Below are 10,377 nucleotides of genomic sequence, written 5' to 3' on the forward strand. Positions count from 1 at the left end.
TGGCTCCGCTGTTCCCGCTCATCCTCAGTCCCACTTTCCACCTTAACCAGGAAAAAAAGTCCCCCGGTTGTTTGTGGTTCACGTGGCAGTTTTCCCCATTTGCTGAGTGTTTTTAGAGATAAATGTAGATATGTATGTGTACAAATGAGTAAGCCGGCTCAGAGGACCCAAGGTGCCACAGCTGCTAAGTGTCTGACTGTCTGATATCGGAACTGATGCAGGGTGCTGTCTGTGTGCTTATCAGACAGCACTGGAGAATGGTGGAGAAGAGCTAATTAAGACTAGAACCCACGGCCGGGTTCTGCTACCCCGCGAAGATGAGAGTCTCGAGTTTAAGGACAGCTTGGCCTATATATCTAAAGCATACAGATATGCACACAGGGCATCTGACTCTCACAGTTCTAGTAAATCCCTACCCAAATCTGCTGATTCTCTGCCTGCCCAGATCAGAAGAGGGTTGTCTCCGGATCCCCAGGGACTGGAGTTACCGACCTCTGTGAGCTGTTGCTGGGAATAGAACCCTGGGTCCTGAGGAAGAGCAACTTCGTGCTCTTAAACGCCAGAGCCAGCTCTCCAGTCTTACTCTTTTTTACCTAAGGGCCTTTGACTCCAGCTCAGCCCAGTAAGCCCCCACACACAGTTTAATCACTACCCATGCCCAGTTCATAAGAAAAAAACGGAGCATGGGCAACAACCGTCCTGTCCCAAACTCCCTGTTTTTATTCCCAAGGTTATAGCCAAAGAAAGTAGTGCTGAAAGTGTGCCAGACAGGTGGGAACTGAAAGAGTTGCTGCAAGTCCACATGGAGCGCCATGGGTACCCCCCTCATGCTGGGACCACCCTGGAGCAGAAAGGGTTGTGAAATGACCTGCTTGCAGTTGGCCTGCTACATTGGCTAATCCTCTCCCTAGGGGTACAGAGACACAGCAAGCTAAGCTAATGAGGTCACTGCTTGTAGTCCAACCTTTAAGCTCTCCCTTCTAGCCAGTTCAGTGGCACTGCCACCACATCTGCCTGGCATTTCAGTTCTTAGGAAACTGAGTACAAGATCAGTTCCTAATGGATTGGGGCAAACTTGCGCTGCGCTGCGTGAGATCCTATCTTCTTAAGAAACAAGAACAATTTAAAGAAGAAGAAGAAGAAGAGGAGGAGGAGGAGGAGGAGGAGAAGAAGAAGGAGGAGAAGAAGGAGGAGAAGAAGGAGGAGAAGAAGAAGGAGAAGGAGGAGGAGAAGAAGAAGAAGAAGAAGAAGAAGAAGAAGAAGAAGAAGAAGAAGAAGAAGAAGAAGAAGAAGAAAGTAGTAGTAGTAGTAGTAGTAGTAGTAGTAGTAATACAGCCAGCAAGCAATCTGACCAGACAGGTAAGTAAAACCGCTTGACCAGACAGGTAAGTAAAACCGCTTTGGAGCACAAGCCTGATGACCTAAATTTAAATCCCCAGAACCCAGTAAAAGTGGAAGGACAGAACTGACTCCACAAAGTTGTCCCCTGACTGCCACACATGTACCATGACACTCAACCACCCCCCCCCTACACACACACACACACACACACACACACACTAAAAATATAGGTAATAGCGCTTTCAGGACTTGGCTCCAAGATGACCAAAGAAAGGAGAAACAACGGTCGTGTCAAAAAGGGCCGCGGTCATGTGCAGCCAATTCACTGCACCAACTATGCCCACTGCGTGCCCAAGGACAAGGCCATTAAGAAGTTCATCATTCGGAACACTGTAGGGGCCGCTGCCGTCAGGGACATATCCAAAGCAAGTGTCTTTGATGCTTATGTGCTCCCCAAACTCTATGTCAAGCTGCATTAGAATTCAATTAACATAGAATTCTCCATGCAAACAGACTGGTTTTGAACTTATTGCCTTTGCCTCCTGAATTATGAGAGTAAAAGCCTGTACCATGCTCAGCTTCCCTGTTGATTTTTAAAAAATTATTTTTATGCATATAGGTGTTTTGCCTACATATCTGTGCACCATATGGGTGCGTAGTGCCCACAGAGGCCAGAAAAGGGCATTGACCAGGTCCCCTGGAACTGGAGTTACACACAGTTGTGAGCTGCCACAGTGGGTACTGGAAATCAAACCTGGGTCCTCTGGGCTAGCAGTCAGTGCTCTTTTTGTTTGTTTGTTTGTTTGTTTGTTATTTTGTTTATTTCAAGATAGTATCTCACTATATACCTTTGACTGTCATGAAACTCATTATGTAGACCAGGCTGGCCTGGAACTCAGAGATTTTCCTGCCTCTGCTTCCGAGTGCTGGCATTAGAGCATTCACCGCCGTGTCCAACTTTCCTGGTTATTTCCACAAAGCCTTTGGGTAAAAACACCCAATTGGTCTGTAGGCCAGGACTTCTTGTGATTTACTCTTCAATTTTCCTTCTTTTTTTTAATCTTACATTTTATTTATTTATTCGTTATGTGCTGTGTGTATATGTAGCTGCATGGTTTGTGTGCAGCACATTTGTGGAGCTGCCCTCAGAGTCCAGAAGGTGTTGAATCCCGGGAACTGGTTCTAGGTGGTTGTGACAGGTCTTATGGATAGCCCTGGCTGGACCTCCCCTCGTGTCAATCCTGACCTTGCCTCCTCCAGTGCTGAGGTTACAGGCACTAGCTACCGTACCTGGGGTCCCCTAGAAAACTTTTCTTTCTCTACTCTAGGTACATGTGTCCATGATAAACATGGTGGTGCACACCTTAATCCCAACATTCAGGATGCAGAGGCAGGCAGATTTCTATCCAAAGCCCTGGTCTACAGAATGAATTCCAAGTTGGCCAGGGAGATAGAGAACCTGTCTCAGAAAACCAAAAAGAAAGAAAGGAAGTTGCAGCCACAACGTGTTTAGAAACTTTATTGTTGCCAACTTTATTTTCCCCAACCTCACATTCCATTATGCAACCCCAATATGGGACTCAAATCCACAACTGAAGCAGCTTTGCTATGTAGGCCACAGCCTTCCCAGCACAGCTAGCCTGAGGGTATTACAGTTCCCTGCTCACCTACTATGACGTTAATATCGTCAACTTGACCAGATCTAGAATCTCAGGAGACAAACTCTGGCATGTCTTAAGGAATTATGTTCATTCCAAAGACGGAAGGAGAAAGACCACTGGCCTAAATCATCATGGCCAGACTAATTAAAGCAAGTAATTAATTAAAGCAAACTTTTTTTATTTATCAACACTGACTGCCTCCCCCTAAGGTGGGGTTTGAAAGGTCAGCCTTGGATGTAAAAAAAGACAAGGCTTTTATAGCTCAGGGGTTGGAGGCTTGGGGCTTTGGTGAACAAAATAGATTGAGTTAAAGGAGCAGAACACCCTAACAAGTTAGTCCTAAAAACATCCTGAAACAAAGACATGGTTGCAAGGTGGGTGCAACAAGATAGTCATAACAACAGGTAGTCTTAGGTAGTCATAGAACCTTTTGAAACAAAAGTACGGTTGCAAGATGGTTATCAACAACTTTTGAAACACAGGTATGATTGCCATTCCTGGAACAGGCAGTCCAGAACCGTTTGTAGTTAAGGTTACAGGTGGGGCATAGTCCAATCCTTGAGAAACAGAGGTTTAATCATGAACAGGAATGAACCTGGTTTGTTTACTGTAAGATGGCTTTTAAGCCCAAAATGGAGGCAGGCTGGTTCCCCAGTTACCTACATCAGGTTAGCCTCTGGATGTGCCTGGAAGGGATCTCTCGAATTAGGTTAATTAAGGTGGAAAGAACCACTTTAATTTTTGGTGGCACCATTCCATGAACAGGGGTCTCAGATTTCATCAGAAGGACAGAGCTGCTGAACACAAGCCTTCATGGCTCTGCTTCCTGCTTGGTGATGTGAGTCAGCCTTCTTCCCTGCTGCCAGGCCTCCCCCTCAAACTGTCTGCAGAAGAAGCCCTTCCTCCTTTAAATTACCTTCTGTAAAGGCATTTGGTCACAGCAATGACAAAAATAAGTAACACACCAAACATTTATTTCCTTCCATGTGGAGCCATTTGTTAACTTCTGACCCCGTCCAGAACCTGGGCTCCTTGGGCTGGGTAAGTTTAGTCATGCTTTGTGGAAGGACACTGTGCTCCACATGGGACAGCACGTAACCCCATGACCTCCTAAGATTATATTGCGTGAAATATCTTGTTGAACCAGAAAACATAGCTATGTTGAGAAAGCATCCGATCAAAATATGAGCATACCTGAAAGACATTTCCACTGGTCAAATCTCCAACCACTGGGGGATTCAAACTAAATCATGAGAAAGAGACGGCTATGGCGGTGTATACCTATATATAATCCCCGCACTGAGGAGACGGAGGAGGTAGGAGAATCTCGAGTCCCAGATAACCCTGGGCTACATAGTGAGACCTGGTCTTTTAAAAAAAAAAAAATAAAGACTGGGGAGATGGATCAGCAATTGAGAGCACTGGCTGCTCCATTCCTAGGACCCACAACCATCTGTAACTCCAGTTCCAAAGAATTCACCACCCTCTTATGGCCTCTGTGAGCATCAGGCACACAAATGGTACACAGACATGCACACAGATAAAACAGCCATCCACCTAAAATAATTTTTTATTTAAAAGTGTAAATATAAATCTATATATGCGTATGAGCATGTGCATGTATGCGGGAGGCACGGAGCAGTACTAGGGTAACCAGCAATAGCAAACACACACTGTTGCTACAAAGGGAGAGGTCTTCCTTCTCAGCCCAGAAGACTGGGGACAGATGTGGTGAATAGCCTGGTGACCCCTGTGCTATCTGATCTGTGTGACTGAGACCACACCCAATCCTACCCCTAGACCCTTATCATAAACTCGTCAATCTGAGAACCCATCTTTATGATGTCACATATAGTCGGTACACTGACCTTATCTTTCTGGAAGATGTCACATGTACTTTACAAAGGGTTTCAATGTGGTCACATCTAAAGCTTTATTATACACACGGGATTGAGTTATTGTCATCAGGAACAAGTTCACCAAATTGTGCTGTGCTTAAATTTGCCTGAAAAAAGTGACTTGGGGTCAGACTTTCTAAGCTTGAACCAACCCTGCCTGGCTCCTTAGTCGGGCAGAATTGAGCTGCTTTCTACTCTGCCGACCAATGTCCCCTACAAGTTCCTGTCGTGCGGCCCTTGTTCTCTGGCCGGCGCAGGTTGCTTGGGGAGGGGGGCTGTGGAATCTGAGGTTTACCTGAGGGAAGAGGGTCGCTGGGGGCCAGCGTCTGAAAGTCAGACTTTGCCCTCGGTTCCTATGTTCTGCCTGTTCCACGGCCATGACGGGGTGCACCATCCTGCAATTCTGAGCTCAGATCACCCTCCCTTCTTTAAGCTATACCTGTTGGGTATTTCGGCTGCCGTGATACAGAAATGGTGAGCACAGGCTAAACGTCAGGAGTCCCATCTGTTCTCTTTTCCTTTCTGTTGCTGCACTAAAACACTGCAGTAAAGCAAGTAGGCGGAAAGGGCTCCTTTCATCAGGTCATAGTCCATCACGAGGGCCGTCAGGGCAGGAGCTCAGGTAGAAACGGTGGAAGAGGCCTGCCAGCTGGCGCCTTTGGGCTCATGCTTAGCCAGCTTTCTTTTCTTTCTGTCCCCTTCCTTCCTTCCTTCCTTCCTTCCTTCCTTCCTTTCTTTCTTTCTCTTTTATTATTACGTTTTGTTTTGTTTTATGTTTTAGAGACAGGGTTTCTCTGTGTAGCCATGGCTGTCCTGGAACTCACTCTATAGACCAGGCTGGCCTCAAACATACAGAGATCCTCTTGCCTCTGTCTCTCAAATGCTGGGATAAAAGGCGTGCGCCACCACTGCCTTGTTTAGCTAGCTTTCTTTTTTTTTTTTTTTTAAACTTTTAATGATGCAAACAAAAATATACCTAAAAGCGAAGCTTCTGGAAAAACCATTTGTTCTTCCCTGTCTTGTATCGTTCCTCAAATTTGATCTTGGCTTCCCGCCTTGCCTTGCGTTTCAGGGCTGGGTCCCTAAAGACATCCTTGTTGACAACAGTTTTGTCCAGGGGGATGTCCACAGAGTACCTTGTGGGCATCAGGTGGTTGTAGTTATAAACCTTCACAAAGGACTTGATCTTGGATCTCTTGGCGACTTTCTTCTTGCCCATGGCAGCTGTCACTTTTCGGGGATAGCGGTCAATTCCAGCCACCAGGGCATGGCTGTAAGGGCGGTCTGAGGTGCCATCATCAATGTTCTTCACGATGACGGCTTTGCGTCCGGAGTAGCGTCCAGCCAGGACGAGCACCACTTTCCCGGGTTTCATGAACTTGCCCATTTCAACAGCGAGCAGCCGGTTCCCAGCAGAAAAAACTAGCTAGCTTTCTTATATAGTCCTGAACCTCCAGCCTAGGAAATGGTGCCCTCTTGACAAGATAACCGCCATAGTCATGCCCACAGACTGACCTGATCTGGGCAATTTCTCAGTTGAGACTACCTTCTCAGGGGACTCTTGGCCCTGTCAAATTGACAGTTAAAGCTATCCAATACACTACCACGGCCTCCCAGCCTTGTTAAGTTTGCTAAGCAACTGATGGAACTCAAAACAAGCTCTAGGGATGGAATCCTGTAACTTCCACTCTGTGTGTGGTATATTTGACTATTGGTGTGTGTGTGTGTGTGTGCGTGCACGCGCTTTCCTGGTGATTGAACCTGGTACAAGGTACTTGCCATCAAGTGGACTATTGCAGGGCCACACCCCCAGGAAGTTCAGCTGTTTGGAAGCTCTCCCAGTTCAGTCCTTTTGAGGTTTTATGAAGGTTGCACAGGCAGGATTGCTAGCAGATTGGGTGGGGAAACCACGAAAAACCCGTTGGTTCAGTTTCTTTCTGGTTGCCTCACAGCATTCCTTCCTACAGGGAAAGGGACAGGATGTGCAGGGATGCAAGGTCTTGTTGAAGCACCCGGTTAAGTCCCCCCAGTGAGAATTTACTCCAAACACTTGGGGAATAAGGAAAAAAAAATCTCTTTAATAGTCTCAAACCAGCCAGGCAGTGGTTGGCGCATACTTTTAATCCCAGCACTCAGGAGGCAGAGGCAGGCAGATATCTGTGAGTTCGAGGCCAGCCTAGTCTACAAAACCTAGTTTCAGGATAGGCTCCAAAGCTACAGTGAAACCTTGTCTCAAAAAAAAAAAAAAAAAAAAAAAAAAAAAAAAAGTCCCAAACCAGTCCCAAACGGATGTTAGTAATGGATTACACAGGATTTAGGTGTTAACATCCCACATACAGTGTTACCTGTACATCTCCTTAAGGGTCCAACCCCAAGTTACGCCCAGCAATTAAACAGAGACAAGAGACTATAAACCTGACCATTTTCAGCAATTGAGAGGTTTACATAGCAAAGTTATGGTCACAATTACTTTTGAAATATACTTGTACAGTTCATTGTGCGTTGGCGTTACCCAGGGCACTGCCTGGCACAATTACCTCATCCCGATAAGAGAACCAGGCCTTAATGGCAGACTAGAACTCAAGGATGGTTGCTGTCCCTTTGAACTGCCAGGTAGAGGCATGGTCTTTGCTATGGGAATAGAGCCAAACAGGCAGCAATCTTAGTGGACAAATCTCAACAGAAACAGTCTCAGCAAGCCTAAACTGCAATTATATTCAAGGTCCAACATTTTCCCCACAGTTTGACAAGTCAGGTTAGTTCACTATCTTATCATATTACAGACAGCATAGCTGTAAGTTAATCCGACCTTGTGCAACCTAGAATTTCTTAGGCAAGCTTACTGGTGAATCCTTGAAATGTCAATTTATTAGTCTCAGTTTCTATAGTATCATTGTGACGTACTACTCCAGGAAGTAAGACAGGATCACAATTCAGGAATGGTGGACAAAAACATAAACACACATTTTTTTTTTATTTTGTTTTGTTTTATTGAGTTAGGGTTTTACTATGTAACTCCAAACTGACTCTCTGCCTCAGCCTTTCAAGGTCTGGGATTACAGGTTTGCACACCTTGTCCATTCTTGTTGGTTTTTGTTTTTCAAGACAGGGTTTCTTTGTGTAGCCCTGGCTGTCCTGCGCTGTAGACTAGGCTGGTCTCGAACTCACTGAGACCCGTCTGCCTCTGCCTTCCAAGAGCTAGGATTAAAGGCGTGCGCTGCCGCCACCTGGCACCACTTCCATTTATAGTGTGCTGTCTCTGTCTCTCTCTGGTATATGTCTGTGTGCACGTGTGTATAGTGTAGGTTGACATTGGAATGCTGTTCAGTAGTTTCTCTACATTATTTTATTTATATCTGTGTGTGTGTTTATGAACATTTGCCTGCTGGCCTAACATGTGGGCACAGGTGTGAAGGTAAGAGGACCAGGATTTGATTCTCTCCTTCTACCACGTGAATTCTCCAGGCTTTACACTCAAGTCAGGTGTGGTGGCGGATACCTTTACCCCACTTTTTTTTCCCCAGCACACATTTAATTATTTTATCTGAGAGTGTTTTGCTTGCATGTATAAATGTGCACCGCGTGTGTGCCTGGTGCCCATGGAGATCAGAAGAGGGCATTGGACACCCTGGAACTGGACTTACAGAAGGTTGTGAGTTGCCGTGCCGGTGTTGGAAATTGAACCTGGGTCTGCAAGAATAGCAGAATGCTCTTAACTACTGCCCATCTCTCTAGTGTCCATATTGTCTTTCATTATTATTTTAATTTTATGTGCATTGATGCTTTGCCTGCATGTATGTCTGTGTGAGGGTGTCAGATCCCCTGGAGCTGGAGTTATAGATGGTTGGGAGCTGCTGTGTGGATGCTGGGAATTAACCTAGGTCCTCTGAAAGAGCAGCCCATGCTCTTAACCACTGAGCCACCTCCCCAGTCCCCCACACTGTGTTTTAAGACAGGGTCTCTCACTGAACCTGAAGCTTGCTGTTTTGGCTAAGACGGCAAGCCAGTGACAGGCCCCACTCCCAACATCTGTCTGTCTCTACCTCTGCCCAGATGCTACGGGCACCTTTTGCCACACCAAGGACCTGAACTAGGGTTCTCATGCTTACACAAGCTCTTTATCCATCTCCCCAGTCTAGTTCAGTTTTGAAGACATGGTCTTACTATGTAGCCCAGGCTAGCTTGGAACTTTGGGGAATCCTTCTGTCTCAGCTTTCTAAATGCTGCAATGGATGATAGGCATGCATCTTCAGAAGTTTTAAATATTGATGTTGTGGTGGTTTGAATGAGAAATGTCTCCCCAGGCTCAGGTTTTTGAACAGTGGGCCCCTGGTTGGTGGCACTGTTGGGGGAGGTTTTGGACCCTTTAGAAGGCAGAGCCGTGTTGGGGGAAGGACTTGAGGCTTTACAGCCTGACCCCCACTTCCAGTTCTCTGTGCTTTCAGTGGGTAATTGAAGATGTGATCTCCTGCTTCCTTCTCTGGCTGCCTGATGCCATGCCTCCTCCGCCATTCTGGACCCTTCTAGCAACTTCAACCGAAATAAACGCTTCCTCAAGTTGCTTTTGGTAATGGCGTGTTATCACAGCAGTCAGGAACGGATATAGGTGCAGTCCAGTTGCTTTCTCTGGCCGCCTTTTCTTCTGCTACCATGTTTCATACCTTGTTGTCCAATCTGTCTGCATGAAGATCTCATTTCTGTGTAAAATCTAAAAATCATACGTTTCCCACGCCCACACAATCCACACACTTCTGACACCAGATGTGTGGCGGTTTCCCACACATCCATCAAGAAATTCCGGGGCTGGAGAGATGGCTCAGAGGTTAAGAGCATTGCTGCTCTTCCTAAGGTCCTGAGTTCAATTCCCAGCAACCACATGGTGGCTCACAACCATCTGTAATGAGGTCTGGTGCCCTCTTCTGGCCTTCAGGCATACATGCAGACAGAATATTGTATACATAATAAATATTTTAAAAAAAAAAAAAAAAAAAAAAAAGAAATTCCACAGCCAGTAAAGATGAGTGTCCTATAATTTAACCCCATCCTGACCTGGAGATAGCCTCAGATCTCACAGGTAATGGGGCTTGGTTCTGCAGGATAGCACCCAGCTCTACTGCTTCAGGAACAGTCTTGAGTTGCAGGTTATAAACTCCACAACTGGCCAATGGGCTTCCCAGTTCCTGAGGGCTTTCCCTGGTGTTAATTAATTGATTAGGAAGGTTCACATAACTCAGGGGAACATACAGATACGTTTACCAACTTATATGCACATTCCCTAATGTATGAGGGTTTCACTTATATTTTAAAAAGTGTTAAAATTTTTATGTGTATGGGTGTTTTGCCTGCATATGTGTCTGTGGACCACATGTGTGCCTGATACTAGTGGAGCCAGAAGAGGGTCTTAGATCCCCTAGAACTGGAGTTATAGATGATTTGGGGCTGCCATATAGGTGCTAGGAATTGAATCCTGGTTCTCT

General features: G+C 45.9%; 1 protein-coding gene across 1 annotated transcript; it reads right to left on the reverse strand.

The window, feature by feature from the left end:
- Positions 1-5,826: 5,826 nt before the first annotated feature.
- On the reverse strand, positions 5,827-6,331 carry LOC148123366 (large ribosomal subunit protein eL27). The gene has a single exon (XM_087907166.1). It carries the CDS (start codon positions 6,285-6,287, stop codon positions 5,877-5,879), a length of 411 nt encoding a protein of 136 aa, XP_087763292.1. The 5' UTR covers positions 6,288-6,331; the 3' UTR covers positions 5,827-5,876.
- Between the last annotated feature and the right edge of the window lie 4,046 nt (positions 6,332-10,377).

This window comes from Myodes glareolus, chromosome 1 (assembly GCF_982192425.1).
Source record: "Myodes glareolus chromosome 1, mMyoGla1.1, whole genome shotgun sequence".
Classification (NCBI taxonomy): domain Eukaryota; kingdom Metazoa; phylum Chordata; class Mammalia; order Rodentia; family Cricetidae; genus Myodes; species Myodes glareolus.

Coding starts and splice junctions, on each gene's coding strand:
- LOC148123366 (XM_087907166.1), bottom strand. CDS start 6,287: ATGGGCAAGTTCATGAAACCCGGGAAAGTGGTGCTCGTCCTGGCTGGA.